This window comes from Papaver somniferum, chromosome 11, assembly GCF_003573695.1.
Source record: "Papaver somniferum cultivar HN1 chromosome 11, ASM357369v1, whole genome shotgun sequence".
NCBI lineage: Eukaryota > Viridiplantae > Streptophyta > Magnoliopsida > Ranunculales > Papaveraceae > Papaver > Papaver somniferum.
Window position 1 is genome coordinate 106421383 of NC_039368.1, and position 19992 is coordinate 106441374.

The window sequence follows — 19992 nt, forward strand, 5'->3', positions numbered from 1 at the left end:
ATACAAGCAGAAGAACTACTCAAGGAACCGGTAGAACTTCTCGATAAAAAGGTATATGAAGACTTGACATATCTATCATTCAAAAGTCTATCTACTCTATCTCCTACTCTTTGAGACAAGAAGTCGTATGCCACATATATAGACTTGGATTATACACATTTGGTATTTCGATCCGAATATACCTCGCCTATCTATATCTCGAAATATGTGTTGGTAAGCTTATCGCTTCAATCAAGTTTATTTTTACCAAGTGACGAAAGTCATGATATGTTTCAATCATCTTGAAAATTGCTTTGACGAGAAATAATGTAACAACTATATAACGTCCTCTAAGAATGTTTCAATTATTGAAATGAGAGTTTAGATTACATAACCAATGATGGACATAAGCATTTTGTGGAAACACATTTATGTAAAAGTCCTATTCCTTGAACCAAAGTTTGCGAACTTTGTTGATCAAGAGAACCGGAAGAATGACGTGAGCCAAATCCGCGAACCCAGTCCGCGATCTGCCGAAGTTCTCAAACCCGAGAATTTCTGCTGGAGTTGACAAACTACTTGCGTGAAACTAAGTCCACGAACTCAGTCCGCGAACCGGCGAAGTTTTCATACCCGAGAATTTATTCTGGACTTATATCTGAAGATGATTTCTGAACTTAAACATAAAAATACCAAGGAATGCAGTTTGCAAACCGTGGCTATAAAAGTTCATGAACCGATTAAAGTGAATCAAATCATCTTTGCTTCAATTGTGTCTTGTATAGCACATAAGATTTCCTTGCAATTGAACAACTCTCTAACTAGTTAATTTGTAGTCATTTGAACTAGTTATGGTGAAGAAGAACATGGTTGATATGAAATGCTCATATGCTAACCTTTTGGTTAACTATTGTTGAACCAACAAGTGCATACGTTTGGGTACGGTTAACAAACCTAGAAGCGTGCATTGTCAAGTGTGTGTAACAAGCTAAGTTTTCGATCTAACGGTTGAGAAATATTAGCTTGAATCTAAATCAGGTTTTCATTTAACGGTGAATATTCAATGCTTTATTACTAAGCTAACATTGATTGCAAACCCTGATTTGAAAGACTATATAAAGGAGACATCAAGTATTGTGCAAAACTAATCCCCACACCTTACGTGTGATACTAGTTTGCATACTAGAGTCGATTCTCCTTTAACCTTTAGTTTTCTTCTTCTAAAACCAGGTTAACGACTTAAATATTTCATTGGGATTGTGAAACCAGACCGATACTAGTTTTATCGTAGTTGTGTGATCTGATCTTGCATCTTCTATCGTACGAGTAGAATCAGATTGATTGGCTTGAGATTGATATCTCTGATAGGCAAGATATAAAAAGTAATCACAAACATCTTCGTCTCATTGTTTTTGATTCCGCAACATCTTGTTTCGCTACCATATGATTAATATTGTTGTGAGGTGATTGATAACTCTAGGCTGTTCTTCGAGAATATAAGACCGGATTGTCAATTGGTTCCTGTTCACCTTGATTATTATCAAAAGACGGAACAAAACCTTTAGGGTTTATCTGTGGGAGACAGATTGATCCTTTGATAGACTTGTCTGTGTGAGGCAGATTTTTTTATTGTCAAATCCTGCGATTTTAGATCGTAGCAACTCTTAGTTGTGGGTGAGATCATCCAAGGGAATCAAGTGCGCAGAATCCTGCTGGGATCAAAGGTGTAGGAGCATAACTGTACCTTGGATCAGTGAGAGATTGATTGGGGTTCAATTACAGTCCAGTACGAAGTTAGCTTGGAGTAGGCTAGTGTATGTAGTGGCTTAATACAGTGTGTGTTCAATCTGGACTAAGTCTCGGGGTTTTTCTGCATTTGCGGTTTCCTAGTTAACAAAATTTCTGGTGTCTGTGTTATTCTAATTTCTGCATTATATTGTTTTATCTTTATAATTAAAATAATACAGGTTGTGTGTTAGATCATCAATTAGATTAATCCAACCTTTGTTTGTTGATTGCCATTGATTGATCCTTGGATATTGGTCTTCGGTACCATCCAAGTTATTCCTTGTATTTGATTAGAACTCGCAGTTCTTGCTTGAGTAAATCAAATCAAGAGAGAGATACAAACTCGTTGATATACTTTTAATTGATTGAGTCCTGTTGATTCTCTTAAAAGTATAATCGAGTTTGTCCATACATATTGCTAAGAAAAATATTGGATGGTGAGGTTAGACCCCCGCTTTTTCAATAGAAACTCTTAGTTGTGGGTGAGATCAGCTAAGGGAATCAAGTGCGTAGAGTTCTGATGAGATTCAGAGGCGTAAGAAACGCGACTGTACCTTAATCAGTGTGAGATTGGTTAGGGATCAATTACATTCCAGTCCAAAGTTAACTTGTAGTAGGCTAGAGTCTGTAGCGGCTTAATACAGTGTGGTGTTTAAATCTGGACTAGGTCCCGGGGTTTTTCTGCATTTGTGGTTTCCTCGTTAAGAAAAATTATGGTGTATGTGTTATTTATTTTCCCCATTACATTTTTATACAATTGGAATATCACAGGTTGTGCGTAGTTCAATCAATTGGTAAATCCAACCTTTGGTTATTGATTGACGCTTGGATATTGGTCTTTGGTACCATCCAATTTGTTTCTCATAATAATCAGGCTCGCGGATTTTTATCTGTTTGATTTGCTGATTACATTGAGAAATAGAGATACAACTCTTGGATATATTTTCCTTGATTGAGTCTGACTGTCTATTTGATTCTCTTGGAAATATTTTGTAGCTAGTCCATACTGATTGCCGAAACGAAATATTGGGTGTGGCTGTTAGCCCCCGCTTTTTCAATTGGTATCAGAGCAGGCAAACACTTTTAAGACCTCATAAGTATATGTTTGTAGAAATTTGAATCTATGGACATAGACGCTATCTCTATAAACGTACCACTAGTCTTCGATGGATCGAATTATCTATGCTGGAAAATTGCTATGCGTGCCTTTCTTCAAGCGCGTGATTTTGAATCATGGGTTCATGTAGTTAATGGTTATGATCCTTCATTTGTTGCAGAAGGCGATGTAACTGTTCCGAAGGATATTTGTGCTTATGATACAGCCGAGATTCTTGTTGCAAAGCAAAATTTTGATGGATTTAATGCTATCATCCATGCCATTACCCCAGATCTTCCGCACCATGTGACTACGTGCACTAAGTCTAAAGAAGCCTGGGATATTTTAGAAACTGTATTCGAAGGAAGTTCCTCTGAGAAATAAGCTAGGCTTCAAAACCTAAATTCTGATTGGGAAAACCTTCGTATGGCCGATGAAGATTTATTTGATGAGTTTAATCACAAAGTATATGAAATTGTTAATGCATATTTTGCATTGGGTATGACTACTCCTAAAAAGGACATTGTGATGAAAATTCCCAGATCGTTGTCATCCAAATACGATTACAAGAAGCATGCCATCGTTGAAGGAAATAACCTTAATACTTTATCAAGAAATACTCTTGTTGGGAAGTTAAAGATCTTTGATCATGAGCATACATCCAAATCTGGGAAGGATATTGCTTTCAAAGCACAAAAGAACACTAAATTGCTTGATAAAAGTAAAAGTGTTGGAACTCTGTTGTTGATCCTTTCGAGACTGATTCATCAGATGAATATCTTGACAACTCAGTTTCACTGATCACAAAATAGTTTAGAGATATTCTTTTGAAGAGAAGTAAACGGTTCATCAGAGATAAACCCAGGTTATCAGTCAAACCTCATGACCGTGCTCCTCCTAAAAACAGGGACACCATCGATACTGATGATGACCATAGTGCTTCAAGTGTAAAGGTTTTGATCATTTTTTTAATGAGTGTCCAAATTCTAGAAAATGCACTGGGAACAAAGGTCTTGCTGCAACTCTTGATGAGATGTCTGAATAGTATGTTTCAGATGAAGATGAAAAGTCAAGTGTTGCACTCCTTGGTGAAAATATTGACTTTGATAATTGTAGCAACACGAACATCAATCTTGATATTCTTCCTGGAGAAACTTCGTCAACTACTATGGAGGATAAAATGGACTTTTCCCTGTCTACTGAAAATTCTATTTCACATGTTTCAGGTACCTCAATTTGCTTAGCAGCATGCTCAGCTATGGTGTTTGAACCATCCTCCACACTGACATGTTCTTATTGTACTTTTACAGGTCATGAACTCTCTAAGTGTTACAAGTACAAACATAAAATAAGATATGTCAATAAACTTCAACGGAGAGTAAATCGATAAGCAAACAAGCTCAAAATTGTTCAGAAGTCTAATTCACCCGAGGTAAGTAAAAAACTCAATTCCTCTCCGAAAAAGTTAATTTCTAAAGAATTAATTAGACCTCTTCGGAAAATAACAAGGTCTAAACATTCTGTGAAAAGGGTATTAAGAATTCCGTACAAGAATTGTATGGTGGATAGATTATTGTTCACCCCGGTACAACTTAATTGTGTTGAAGGTGCATATTGTCTCATGTGCCTGATTTTAATAGAGACAAGAGATGAGCACAAATCAGGTTTTACAAAAAGAAAATTTTTGTTTTTATTTTTCTTTCTCTTTGTTTTACGGAATTCTGTTGATCTTCTCATATCATAAATTGGTATCGAAAAGGTTTCCATTTTTTGGTCATTGAAAGAGGGTTAAAATCGACAATTCTACCTTCTTTAGGGTTATGGATTGGTCGTATGTGAATCATATTCTGTATATAGGTTTTGTAACCCAACATTCCTTTTTCCTTCCCTGAAAAACTCTCCTTTTCACAAGATTGCTTGTTGAGCTTTATTTGTGTATTTCTTTCACAAAACCATACTTGTATGGAGACTCTAAGCATCATCTCTTTTGATGGAAAAGATGTTAATATGATTGTTAAGCCATCAATCATGAAGGAAAAAGATAAGTCTCCTTCCTCTACAACTTTGAAGAGAAAAAGGAAGAATATGAAGAAACCAAGGGCCATCCCCTCTAATCTTCAGAAATTTTCTGGTGTTCTTGAAGAGTTGAAGGAAACAATGAAGGAGATTCAGCAAATAAAGGCTATTGTTCTAAGAACTCTTGAAATTCAGAAGGACCTGGTTCGGCATCAGTCAAGAAGGTTCATTGGAATTGACTCCTTTCTTCATCAACCTTATGTTCCAATGGTTGTTGACGATAAGGAGTTCGGGGACGATAAAGAATTTTTCAGAGGTCTTAGTGTCTAGGAAACTTATTATGAGAATTTATTCTTGTGTTTTAAGAAGGATAACTAGGGTTTGGAATAGCCTATGTTGTGATTACACATTGCTATTGCCAACAATTTTCATCTTGCAATGTTTTTATATTTATTTATTTAAATTCTTAAGTTTATTTGGAGGATGATTTTGCAGTATTTATCTTTATTGGTTTTATATATTGTAAATTTTGGGATATGTATGTTTGCTTCCGTGAACTATGATTGTCCCATATATGTCAAAAGTTAAGTCTATTGTGTCATTATGTAAATAGTGATGAAAAATAGAATGAACTTTTGAATTGCAAAGATTAACAGGGGGTTAATCCTCGGGGGAGTTAAGTGTAGTTCAATTTTTACCTGTTAGTCGTGAGCGAGTTTGAAAGAGTCTCTCAAAATCCCCGTTAGTCGTGGGAGAGTTTAGAAGAGTCTCCCAAACTCCCTAGAAAACCTCGTTAGCTGTGAGGGAGTTTGAAAGAAACTCTTGAAATCCCTGTTAGTGGTAAAAACTAGAATGATAGGGAGTTGGTTTGTTTTGGGGGGTTCTGGGGAGTTTACAGTGTATTTTTGCCTCACTACAAATCTCTCAAGAGAGTAGAGATTTTGGGAGTCTCTCAAACACCCTACACTCAAAACACCAAACTGTCTCAAACTCCCTATACTCTCTTACACTCCCTCAAAATCCCCAAGATTCAAAATACATAAAACTCCCCCCAACTCACCAGTGGACTAACCCCTGGTAAGTCTATTGTGTGACTATGAAAATATTGATGAAAAATATAATGAATCTTTCTATATTCCGCAGTATTGATCTTTCCCTGATCCACTTCTATGTGAAAGTATTGTATGGCTCCGTAAGTTCTCTTATGTTGAGCATTTTCGATTAAATTAATCATTGAGGTTCCTTTGTGGTTAATTTAATTGAGTTTTCTGGATACAAATTCATGTTTCATGTGTTAATGTCCAAAGAAATCCTTCTTTTCTTGTAAAAGTAAGGTCGCTCTTGTTGTTCTTTCGGGAATGACATTTTATGGGGGAGAGTTCTTAATTGAACTTGTGCTTAATTGCCAAATCTTTGTGGGGAGTGCGGCTGTGGAATATTGTAGGAGTTTTCTTGTATCTTTATAAACTCCTTGATGAATACACAAAGTTTTGACTATGTGAAATCATCGAAACAAAGTTGATATGTTCTCTTTTTAGTCATGAAGTATCTCTATGAGAATTTCATTATGATACCGCTAGTTTTCATACCTTTGCTAATTTATATTGACGAAAAGGGGTAGAATTATTATGTAGTTCACACTACAAATACATATGGTTTACGGACCATTATGTAAGGGGGAGTGGTTTTCATTGTGAGATGAAGTATTGACTAAGGGGGAGTGATACTTGCCACCATAGTATTATTTTCAAAGTTATGATCCAATTGAACTTTGATACTGTGTAACAATACTATGACACTGTATAAAAATAATTGAGAACAATGGTTTTCTTATTGCTATTGCTACGGATCTTCAACAACTATGATTTTGAGTTGAACACGTTCAGAATCACTTGAGTACTTGGAAGTGACGAAGATTTCGAGTAATGTTGAAGAACTAAGGAAATCAAGCATTTGGATGAGAAGCTACAAAGTTTATTTATTTTGTAATCCATATGTATTGATAGTTTTGTCGCTGAAATTGACAAAGGGGAAGATTGTTAGAGCATTGCTCGGTCGAACTCGCAAGCATTTCTATCTCAAGCTTGTTTGTCAAGTTTAGTTGTCAGAACTATAAGTCTTGATTTCTAGTCTACTTATAGCTATGTCTCGGATTATGATAGAATGTGTAGTTGAGCTTTAGACTTCACGACGTTCATCGATTGAAGACGAAGAACTACTAAGGGGAGATTGTGGAACTTCATCAACAAAAGGTATGTGGAGACTTGAACTCATCTATCACTCAGAAGTATATTTATATTTTATCTCCTATTGAGACAAAAGTCGTATAGCTATATAGACTTTACTTTATACACATTTGATATTTCGAGCTGAGTTTAACCCGCTTACATATTTCTCGAAATATGTGTTGGTAAGCTTTCACATTAACCAAGTTCATCTTTTATTCTTGACGAAAGTCAAAAGACGATCATGTGAAAATCGCCTGGTAACATTTTACATGATTTGTGTGAGACAGTCATTTGATGTAGACTCGGAATGTTACGTATTAATCATTCGATCACTTGAAAATTGCTTCGAAGCTAATAGTTTGTGTGAGACAGCTATTCCCGTCTTCCAAGAATGTTTCAATGATTGAAATGGGAGTTTAGAACGATTAACCATTGATCGGATATAACACAATATGCGTACTTGTATGCTAACTATTGGAAGTTACTCCAAGTCCGGGAACCATAGTATGCATACCCGTATGCGTACTGGTTTAACAGTTGAAGCCCGGGAACTTATTATGCATACCCGTATGCTTACTCGCTTAACAGTTCAAGTCCAAGAATTTAGTATGTTTACCCGTTTGCATACTAAATCAACTGAGTTCAGTCGTCAACGACAGTATGCGTACTTGTTCGCATACCGGTGGATAAACCAAGTCTGTAACTCTAAGTATGCGTACCCGTTTGCATACTTGAGCGGGTTAAGTTCTAAAATCGGTTTTTTCATGAACAAATACATTTATATAATAAGGAATGAAATCTTTGCAAACCGTGGATATAAATTTCACGAATTGATTCGAGTGAATCAAAATTTGATTTTGCTTCAATTGTGTCTTGTATACTTATATGTGAATATAAACAATTGAACAACTCTATAACTAGTTTCATTTGAGTCATTTGAACTAGTTGTGATTAAGATGAACAAGGTTGATATGAAAGTGTTCATATGGCTAACTTCGGTTAACTATTGTTGAGCCAACCATGTGTACACGTTTAGGTATGGTTACCCATATATAAATGAAGGCACATTTAATTTGTGTGTAACAAGCTAAGTTCAATCTAACGACTAAAGGATATTAGCTAGAATCTAATCAGGTTTTTATATAACAATGAATATTGAATGCTTTGTTACCAACGTAGCATTGATTTCAAACCCTTATTTGAAGACTATTTGATTCTCCTTTAACCTAGGTTTTTCCTAAAACCATCATAGGTTAACGACTTAAAGACTTCATTGGGATTCTGAAGCCAGACCCAACTATTTTCTCTGTAGTTACGTGTTCTGATTTTACTTTGTTCTATTGTATTAAGTACTACCTTCTCTAAGATTTGGTCGAGATTTAATCTCTGATAGGTAAGATAAAAAGTAGTCACAAACATCTTTGTCTCATCGTTTGTGATTCCACAATATCTTGTTTCGCTACCATACGATTAAGATTATTGTGAGGTGATTGATATTCTAGGCTGTTCTTCGGGAATATAAGTCCGGTGTATCAATTGGTTCCTGTTCACCTTGATTAATCAAAAGGCGGAACAAAAGCTCGTAGGTATTTCTGTGGGAGACAGATTTATCTATTCAATAGACTTTTTTGTGTGAGACAGATTTGTTTATCAAGTCTTCGACTTTGGGTCGTAACAACTCTTAGTTGTGGGTGAGATCAGCTAACGGAAGCGAGTGCGTAGAGTCCTGATGGGATTCAGAGGCGTAAGGAACGCGACTGTACCTTAATCAGTGTGAGATTGGTTAGGGCTCAACTACATTCCAGTCTGAAGTTAACTTGTAGTAGGCTAGAATCTGTAGCGGCTTAATACAGTGTGGTGTTCAAATCTGGACTAGGTCCCGGGGTTTTTCTGCATTTGCGTCTTCCTCGTTAACAAAAATTCCGGTGTCTGTGTTATTTCTTTTCCGCATTATATTTTTATATAATTGAAATATCACAGGTTGTGCGTAGTTAAATCAATTGGTAAATCCAACCTTTGGTTGTTGATTGAAATTGATTGATGCTTGGATATTGGTCTTTGGTACCATCCGAGTTGTTTCTCATAATAATCGGGCTCGCGGATTTCTATCTATTTGATTTGCTGATAACATTGATAAACAAAGATAAAACTCCTGGATATATTTTTCTTGATTGAGTCTGACTGTCTAGTTGGTTCTCTTTGGAATATATTGGAGTTAGTCCATACTGATTGCCGAAATGAAATATTGGGTGTCGTTGTTAGACCCCCGCCTTTTCACATCTATTCACTCATATATATTATATCCTATTGACTATAAAGAGACTAAGTCGTATGAATAAGTAGACTTTAAATTATCGCACAATGAAAATTTCGAGCTGTGTTTATTCCAAATATATTTCTCGAAATATGAGTAAAGATATATGTCATCCGAACAATTTATTGTTGAAGACGATCAATTGAAAATAGCCTTGAACAATGATATGTTTGAGATTATCATTACTCAGGAATGTTTCGAATTGATTCATTTAAATCCTGTGAAAATAACCTTAAACATTTTATATGATCTGTGTGAGACACTCTTCTAATGTTAACTTGGGATGTTTCGTATTGATTAAGTAATCATTTGAGAATTACTTTGAACAAGTGCTACATGTGAGATTACCATTGTCGTCTTCCAAGGATGTGTTAAATCAATTATCAAGAGTTTTACAGAAATACTTAATTCTAGATATAGGACAGTATGCGTACCTAGTACACGTACTGGCGAAACTATTTTGGGTCCGGAACTTCAGTATGCGTACCTAGTACATGTACTAGCATAACTGTGATGGGTCCGAAGTTGTAGTATGCATACTCATCACATGTAACGGAGAGACTAGGGAAGGTCCGGAACTTTAGTATGCGTACTCAGTACACGTACTAGTCAGTTTATGTTCCGCTAAAGACACCATGGTACACATACTCAGTATGCATACCAAAACGTTTGTGCTTGTGAACTCAGGGGAGTATGTGTAGTAATGTGCATACAAGTCCATGAACTGTAACTGTCGTGAGGGTACACATACCTAGTATGCATACCTTAGCATTACAACTCACGAACTGGATGTAATGCACATACCCAGTATGCGTACTTACCCAGTTGAATATATTCAGATGCATTCGAAAATATTTCTATGAGATATCGAGCATGTGAATAACTCTTTCATAAACACATGTTAGATATATATTTGATCGTCGATTAAGTTTTGGCTGATTATCATATTGAATCTAAAGTTTATTACGTAAATGACAAAAAGCTTATTACGTTCATATGGCTAACTTTGCTTAACCGTTATTGAGCCTACTCATTGTACATGTCTAGGTACGGTTCATCCTTATCTAAGATTGTATATTTCATTTGTGTGAAATTCAAGCTAAACCAAATAATGGTGGATATGATTGCTTATTTTATAAGCTATCTTAGCTTGAATCTCAAGTCATAATTTCATTTAACGGTGAATGTTGTTTGCTGATTACAAAGCTATCTCAACTAAAATCGTATGCAACCTCTGATCTTGAAAGTATATATAAAGAGAAGCTCTTGTATCTGTGAAATTCAATCCCGACACTTTTGTGTGTGCTAGTTGCAAACTAGATTCGATTCTCTCTTAACCTAGGTTTCCATATTTTTCTGTGAAACATAATTAGGTTGACGACTTAAAGAGTTCGCTTGAGATTCGTGAAGCCAAGTCCGATTATTTTATCTTTGATAGTTCGTGTATCCTGATGTTACTCTTATATCTTTTTGAGTTTACCTCGTTTTTGAGTTATCTCGAGTTTATCTCCGATAGGTAAGATATAAAGAAATCACAAAGTTCTTCGTCTCAGACTTTTGGATTCCACAATAAAATTTTTATCTATTAGTTAAGTTATTGTGAGGTGAATAATAATCTATGCTGCTCTTCAAGAGTCATAACTTTGTGCTTATTTCAATTGATTTCCTATTTCCTATTTCACCTTGATCTTTGATCTAAGCGGAAATCAGAATAGACTCATCTGTGGGAGACAAATTGGTTTATAAGTATTTTTCTTTGGGTTGAACCAATTTCTAGGCTGTAAAGAACGTCATATAGGGGAATCAATTTCGCAGAGTCCTGATGGGATTCAAGAGGCGCAAGGAGTGTGATTGTACCTGAATCAGTGTGAGATTGGGTTCGGGCTCAACTACATTCCAAACCGAAGAGTCTGTAATGGATCAATACAGTTTGATGTTCAAATCTGAACTAGGTCCCGGGATTTTTCTGCATTTGCGGTTTCCTCGTTAACAAAATTTCTGGTGTCTGTGTTATTTGTTTTCCGCATTATGTTTTGTTTATATAATTGAAATATCACAAGTTGTGCGTTATATCAATCATAGTTGATAAATCCTTATTTGTTTGTTGGATAAGACTTGATTTAACTTGGATATTGATTTTTGAGATCGTCCAAGTACTCTCACGTTATAATCAAGTTTACAGACTCGTTTCTTCTAACGACTGATTGTGTAGAGAAAGAGACAAAGCTATTTAATATTGTTCCTTAATTGAGTATCATTAAGTTGTAACTCTCGGAATATTGAACTTGGATAAGACTTGATTGAACTTGGATATTGATTTTTGAGATCGTCCAAGTACTCTCACGTTATAATCAAGTTTACAGACTTGTTTCTTCTAACGACTGATTGTGTAGAGAAAGAGACAAAGCTATTTAATATTGTTCCTTAATTGAGTATCATTAAGGCTTAGTCCATACAGGTTACAGAACAAAAAAGTTGGACGTGATTGTTGTACCCCCGGTTTTTCACTATACATAGTAACACATGTCCAATCAACTTATGCTATACCAAATTTACTTCTGTCCTCCTACATTATATACATAGTACAAACATGTTACATAAAGAAAGCTAGCATAATACGCTCTTATTATTTAGGGTTCTTGTTATTTAGCATAAATAAAGTTAGCATAACTAAACAGGAAAAAAAAACCCTAAAAAAGACAGTTTAATTATGAATCACAACTTTTAGCCACAACAGAAAACCCTAACAATACCTTATTCAGTAGACATAATTTGTTGTTTATTTGGATTATTTTCTTCTACTGCATATGTTTATACATAAGTATATCGATTGTAACGTGCTTGATCTCTTGATAAAGATGGTGTAGGATTGACATTCGCACCACGTCTCCTACCACTGTTTTGATAAACCATTGGTGATCAAGATTTAGTTTGTAACATGAGAGATTCTTGGTTAGTTATTGTGTGTAGTAGCAGAAGGAAAATAAACTCCGATGAATGAGATGCAAGTCTCATTTTTTATAGGTCTAGTATTCGATGGTGTTCTAGGATGAAATACTAGTGGTGTGAAAAAACATAAATTTCTTATTGATATAAATATTTTCTGGTGGGGCCAGAAGCTCTAGAAATCGAGACTGATTTAGCTTTTAATCACAACATAGAGTTTTTGCCTGGAACCATATTATCAATAGCTCATAAAGATAGGGATAGAGCAAGGGTAGAATACAGAGTAATAAGCACCACCAGGAGACATTTTCTAAAACTGGGTCTTATGGAGATGCCCAAGGTCTTCCCAAAAGAAAAAGCCGTCACCTAAAGCCCCTCTTCCCACAAGCCTTCCCTAATATACGGGAATCCCAACGAGAAGACTCCGGACACAGGCAATGGTTAGCCGTTCTAAAAAAGGTAAAAACGGCTGGCCATTAATCATTCTAGTCATTGAAACCGGCCGATCATTACCCATTTTCAGGAAAAACGGTTCACTATCATCTGTTGTTTGACCTTTTACAAAACCAAATAACTATATTTTCGTTTCAAGATGAACATTATCTTCTGCAAGCAAGAACACATATTTTATCTCTGTGTGTATTCAAAATGGAAATTATCTTTATCACACAACCTCCTAATAAGAAAAGAAGCAATCTATGAAATGGTGAAAATACGATGATTTAAGCAGTAAATATCACCAGATACAGTACCTTCTTGCATTAACGAAATTGTCCCATTCACAACCGATAAAACGGGTGCTAATGAAGCCCGGGAACTTCTAGGGCAGGCAACTAATGTCACCAGAGTTGATGAACTGTAACCAACCAAACCGATTCCTTGATTGTTTTGTAACCCTATGAAGACAAAACTAATTTACTAACCCTACTCTGTACACCGGAAGTAATCCATCTCTGCAAATGTGATGATAATCATCATCAATTCATTAGTTAAGTTGATTGATATTAGGCTTTATGTCTGTTTTATGCTTTTTGTGGATTTCTTTTCTAGGGTTCTTTGTTTTGCTGTTGAATATTCAATTGTTGATCTAATCTGAAGGCTTACAATTGGGATGTGTCTCAGTAAAACTCTTGATGAGATGGTTTTTATTAATGGAACTCTTAGTCCCGGACTGGTTCATATACTAATAGAGAGAAATTTATCTGGGTCAACTATTGTTGACCAGTCAAATGGATTATCATCAATACGGAGAATGATTGTCCTTTTTTCATGAAACGGCAGATCATTATCCGTTTTCGTTTTCTCTATCAAAAACGGCTATCCATTGTCCGTCCACGGAAAAAAGTTTTCTCTATCAAAAACGGCTATCCATTGTCCGTCCACGGAAAAAATAAGGAATTAGCGCTGGGGCTAGGCTCTTCCCATGCTGATGTGTAAAGGCATTTGGGAAGAGGTTGGGCATCTCCATAAGACCCGGTCTAAGAGAGGATAGAACCCCATGCTGATGCACCTCAGTCAAATGAATAGAACTATCTATGTAAGTTACTGCCTTTTATTTGCTGACATAGTAAGTAAAGATTGCCTCATTCACGAAAACTGATCAACAAACATTCTTAATCATGTAAATGTATGATGAGCCCTATGGGGCATCCAAAAACACCAACAAGACATAAATTTGATTCGCATTTGTAGTTCAACACCATGTCATTATTTGGATATGAAATCAACAAAACATTAAAAAAAATCTACATTGCAATCCAAATGCACATGAAGTTCTTCAGCACCAAGCAATGTCTTTCCTGCCAGACAAGGATGTATCTTCATTCCTTCTTCCCAATCCCATGAGACATATTGTAAATCCCTTGAGCCTATGCAAAACATATAACAATTCCAGTGAAAAAATGGACAATGACTAGATAAATCCATTTATCACAGTAAAAGCACCAAAAAACTGCAAATCAACAGAACAAACTTACAATCATGCCTCCGCAAGCAATTGCCAATCCAAGTGGGATAGCGACTGAAGTGAGCTTATCATATCTCCCTTTGAGATGTGTGTGTTTTTGAATGCTCTGGAAAAGCTTTTGCTTCTCTAGAAGAAGCTCTCTGGGCCTAAAGGGGGCTTCGGCATCTGTCAGTGCCATCCTGCATGGTATTTCAACATAACATGATACAAAAGAAGTAAGCAAGTCAAGCCATAGAAAACGAGCTGGAACTGACACCAAACATCAACCACCAATTGCTCATTCATGTGTTGCAGGAATCTAAAGTTCCCAATCAGAAGTAGCAGAATATCAAGGTTGTACAAACAACTCTGATTTGACATATCTATCCATGTTAAGAAAGGAACAAAGTTTCTAGTAGACATCTTAAGGGGGGAAAAGGTACAATTATACTAGCAGGATCACTCAGTAGGCAGAATTACATATTCCGAAACAAAAGATCCCTAGGAGAATAAAGGGTAGACGACTATGAAAGTTAATAAAACAGCAGTAACCGCGAAATTGTAACAATTCCATTTCTTAGAAGTACTCTTTGGAAGCAAGCAGGTTAGTGGTTATATTCGACAAAAGTGGGATTCAAACCCAATGGTTTCAACAGGGAGATGTCCTTGAGACACTTACCAAACAGATTAACAGGCAACCTTCCTTGCCCCCTCACAATGTTCAAACTATAAAAGGAAATAACCTAATATATTACTATAAGCTGCTATGAACGATTTTTTTGGTTTTCAACCTCAAAAATAAAAAAATGACATAGAAGTTTCAATGAAACAAAAGATTTACAGTTCAACCTGTAATGAAACTAACCAGTATTGTCCTCTCATGACTTAGCTCATTCAGAAATGGTTTTTTTTACTGGGTGTGGTGTGGTGGGAGGAGCCTACATAACAGTTTGATATGGTGACCCAAAGTGAGTTTCTTCACTTGGTTGGTACACCACAGTCTGATATGGTGATGCAACAGTGAACAGATGTAGCTTGAGCAAAACTGGAGTCATTTAATCATTTACTATTGCATTGCACATAGAAAGGCAGGGATTGGAAGTGATCACTGGGCACAGGGTAAATGCAAATAAGGATTTGAATGAAACGGCACTTAGTATCTCGTCTCAAAAAGGAGACTTATTTGGAGCATTCACCTTTTTTCTATAATCTAGGAAATTGCAAAGGAAAAAACCATACAACAATTCATAAATGAAGCGAACGCTAGTATTTTACACTGGTCACACCCTTCTCGCATACAGGAAGGCATCATCAGATTGAAAGATCTTATGGTTAAATGGGAAGAAACAGTAAAATGACAAAATTGAATCTCATTTAGCGCCCGTGGGTCTTGTAACCTAGGTGCTTATTTTTGGTTCACTCATGTAGTCTATTAACATGGTGACAACCCCAGAATCTTAATCTGATAAACTTATTAAGGATTCAAAAATTCCACCCACATGTACAAGATTAGAATCACAGAATCAGGTCGAAACACAAGATCCGATATATATGGAAAAGCAACAAACACGAACGTAAGTTCTCTAAATTATGCGAAATTCACACACAAAATCGAAGACGATATAATTGAGAAGAAATAAAAAATTACCTAGAAAACAAAACCCTAATCAGATCTCTTTTAACAGATATAGATATGGATTATTCATAAGAGAACGATTTTCAGATGTTATTTACCTTGAAAATCCAACGCGATGGAAATTTGAATATGGACTAGGGTTTTCAGAACAGACAGATAAATGATTTTCTTCTTCCAAGGTCGAAATGGAGGAAAATGGCTTTGTTTATAGAAGACGAGAGTCACCACAAATTACAAAACTACCACTTTTTCTATTACCCTAATTACCCTTAAGCCGATATCCGACATCTCCGACTAGTAAGACTTTGGGGGGTCGGGATCCCCTGTCCCTGGTTTCTCTATACCCTCGTGTACCACCAATCATAATACAGACACTTGTCTTAAAAATACTCACCAAATATTACTCCGTTATCTTTCAAAAACGAAATGTTATCTGTAATAAAGTATTTTTGATCATAAATTCATAATTAATTTTTCCATCTTTTGACTGATTTTGAATAACAATGGAGAAGAAGGGATGAAAATGTATTTTCTAGACATACAGTCTAAAATATTACTGAGAATAGGATAGTGGTTCCTCCATGACAATAGGAGTTTCGATGTGGCAAATAAATGCAGGGGGAGGGTAGTTTGAATTTTTTCTGTTCTCTGAATTCAATTCTCTAAATTGTCGTCGCTCTTTGCTTCCGACATTAGATCCTTACTAATTGAACAGAAATTGGAGTCTAACTCCTTCACTTTTTCACACTTACAAAAAATAATTATGGAATCGTAACTGCATATTAGTCTATATATGTACGATCGATAATCTTGTATCACCATTAATTACAGACTTACAGTTCTTTTATGATCAGGGATCTAGTAGTTACTAATCGATATGTCATTTGGTAGTCTGATTGAAGGCTAAACTCTGTGGATTAGTAAATTTTTTGTTTCCCCTACACCTTGAGATCTCTACCATTTTCTGATAATTAAAGGAAAAAAAATCTCAAAATCTTTAATATTGTCACAATAATCAAATCCCAAACGTAAGGATGAAGATGCACAAATTAAATAGTGGAATATACCTAACGTCAGTGGTAACAGCGTTGATGAGGTAATAATTCTGTTGACATGTGTTCGATTATAATTGGAGGGACATGGGGGATACGGGAAAGGGGGACAGGAGATCCGGAGCCGACTTTGGGTACAGATACGGTAGAATTTTAACAGCCAAGTTTAGTAAGATTGATGTAACAACTTCATGGAACTTGGGTATCCTCACTTCCAAACCAAAATATGTAACCTTTTTTTTTTTTGGAAAATAGATTATATTACCAACGTCATAAGGTTAATCCTATGATTCAGGCTCATTTGGAATCAAATCATAATGATTTATTCCGCCGATGACTGAATTCATCTAATAAGAGTACAACATAACTTAAATTACAACTGTTTTGAGCTTTGACAGTGTCAAAAGTTATTGAAGGAATTAAAAACAAAGGTACATAATAAAACCAGGAATATGCTTGATCTTCTTTTCTTCCTTTTTTTTGCTAGAAAATCAGCAACCTTGTTAGCACGCTTGTCTACATGTTGAAATCCCAAAAAAAACTCTAGTTTTGCAGCTGAACTTCTTCTAAAATTGCTAAGCTTTGCCACTGAACTGAAACTTCTTTGCCTTGTAAAAAACTAATAGTCACTTGGTTGTCTCCTTCTATGACCAGATTCTGCAAGTTGTTTTCTATGGCCCAATTTGTTGTGTGCAGATGAGCTAGAGCTTCTGCTTCTTCTGCTATTGATGCTCTGCAAACTCCCATTCCCGCTCCTTTTCCTGTACCTAGCCAATTACGCAATACAAAACCAAAACCTGCATTGGTATTTTTTATACCCATGAGGCATCACAGTTTAATTTGATGGTGTTTCTACTAGGAAATATCCAATGTATGTTCCTTGCAGTATTTTTCTTGTGCTTGTGATGACTAATACTAGATTTATGAGGATGCCAATATGTAAAATGACGAAGAATATCAGTAGCAAGTTGCGCTGGTGTTCTCTCCTTTTTTTCAAAGACCCTAAGACATCTCTCTTTCCAAATGAACCAGCATTTGGTTGCCGCTAATGCCATAGAAATAGAATTAGTATCTCCTTTGAGCCATTCATTATAGTTTTCCAAAAAAGAAGAGTTTGCAGAGTTAGAAATTGCTCCCTGTATAGGCATTGGGGCCAAGTTCCATACCGTTGTAGCATAATCACATTCAAAGAAAATATGATATGTTGTTTCTACAGCTTGTTGACAGAAGATGCACTGTGTTTCTACATCCAGATGTGAACCTAGTTTTTGTCTTGTTGGTAAAGTATCCTGTAGACACTTCCATGTAAACAGTTTGATTCTCTGAGATGTGTCCATGTTCCATAGACCTTGCCAAAATCTTTTAGTTTCTGGTGCAATTGATCCCAATGGATTTAACAGCTTAGCATACAAAGATTTTACAGAAAATTCACCATTTCTGGTCAACAACCATCTTAGTTTATCTTTTTTCAACCTACCATCAGTTGAACTATATAATCTAATGTTCATGATTTCAGAGACTTAAAGGATCTGTCAAAAAGAGATATTAATAAAGATTTATTCCACTTCTGTTTGTCTTGATTTATCAAGTCAGACACAAGTGTTAAGTTGGAGTTACAAGAAATACAGTTGATCAAAGGTTGATCCCTATTGGGCAACCATTTGTCATTCCAAATGTTTATAGAGAAACCATTCCCTATTTCCCAGAAAGAGTGCTTTTTAATGTGTTCAATGCCTTTTAATATGTATTTCCATATCCAAGAAGCTGAAGACTTCTTCTTGGAATGTAAAGCACCGGTTTTTTTTGAAATATTTCCCCTTCAGAATTTTAGCCCAAAGATAATCTGGACTGCTAACTAATCTCCAAGCTATCCTACTGATCATGGATTGATTAACTTTATTAGCCTCTTTGAATCCCAAGCCTCCCTGATTGATGGGTTTACATAAGAAGTCAAAAGATTTGATATAGATTCCTTTGGAATTAGTGTTTTTACCCCACCAGAAGTCTATCTGAATGTCGTTAATTCTTTTAGTTTTTTTTTTTGGTAAAACAAAGCAGCCCACACTGAAAATCAGCATACTAGAGAGAATGGATTTGTTTAGGACAATCTTACTAGACTGAGAAAGGACTTTAGCTAACCAGTTTTTGAATCTAAGCTCCATTTTCTCTTTAATGTTATCGAATGACTTCAATTTAAACCTATCTACAAAAAGTGGCACTCCTAGATAAGTGTCTTTAATGTTAATTTTCTTTATTTTCATCTACCTAGAGATTATGCCTTGATGCTTTCTATGAACCTTTTTAATGAAAAATAACCCTGATTTGTTGAAATTTATGACCTGCCTGAAGAGTGACTAAATTGATTTATGGCTTCTAGTAGATTATTACAACTATGTAGACCAGCTTTAGTGAATAGCAGAAGATCATCTGCGAACAACAAATGGGAAATAGGTGGGGATTTTGGTGCGAGTTTTATACATGGAACTTGTTTATTTACTTCTAAGTGACAAATAAGCCTGGAAAATACTTTCATACAAAGAATAAATAGATAGGGACATAAAGGATCTCCCTGTCTGATCCCCCTAGAAGGTTTAAATTCTTTACATGGACTGCCATTCAATAAGACAGAAATAAAATAGGTGGAGATGCATTGAAAAATTAAATTACACCATTGCTTTGAAAAATCAAAAGATTGTAATGTTTTAATTAATAATTTCCAATTTACTCTATCGAAAGCCTTTGACATATCTATTTTTACTCCTATATTTCCTGTTTTTTTCCTATTTTTCTTCATAGAATGGACAATCTCATGAGCAACAATAATGTTGTCAGAGATTTGTCTAGAAGAGAGGAATGCAGACTGCAGAGGCGAAATGATTTTTTCTAAAGTATTTTTGAATCTATTGGCTAACAATTTTGCTATGACTTTATAAGGGGTATTGCACATACCAATTGGTCTGAAATCTGCAGAAGTTTTTGGGTTCTTAACTTT

At 35.6% G+C, this 19992-nt stretch overlaps 1 protein-coding gene across 1 annotated transcript; it reads right to left on the bottom strand.

Moving 5' to 3' along the window:
• Positions 1–13935: 13935 nt before the first annotated feature.
• Positions 13936–16201, bottom strand: LOC113325392. The gene is made up of 3 exons (XM_026573582.1): positions 16047–16201; positions 14344–14512; positions 13936–14235 (listed from the first exon to the last, which is right to left on the bottom strand). The coding sequence occupies exons 2-3, from the start codon at positions 14509–14511 to the stop codon at positions 14188–14190; spliced, it is 216 nt and encodes a 71-aa protein (XP_026429367.1). The 5' UTR covers position 14512; positions 16047–16201; the 3' UTR covers positions 13936–14187.
• Between the last annotated feature and the right edge of the window lie 3791 nt (positions 16202–19992).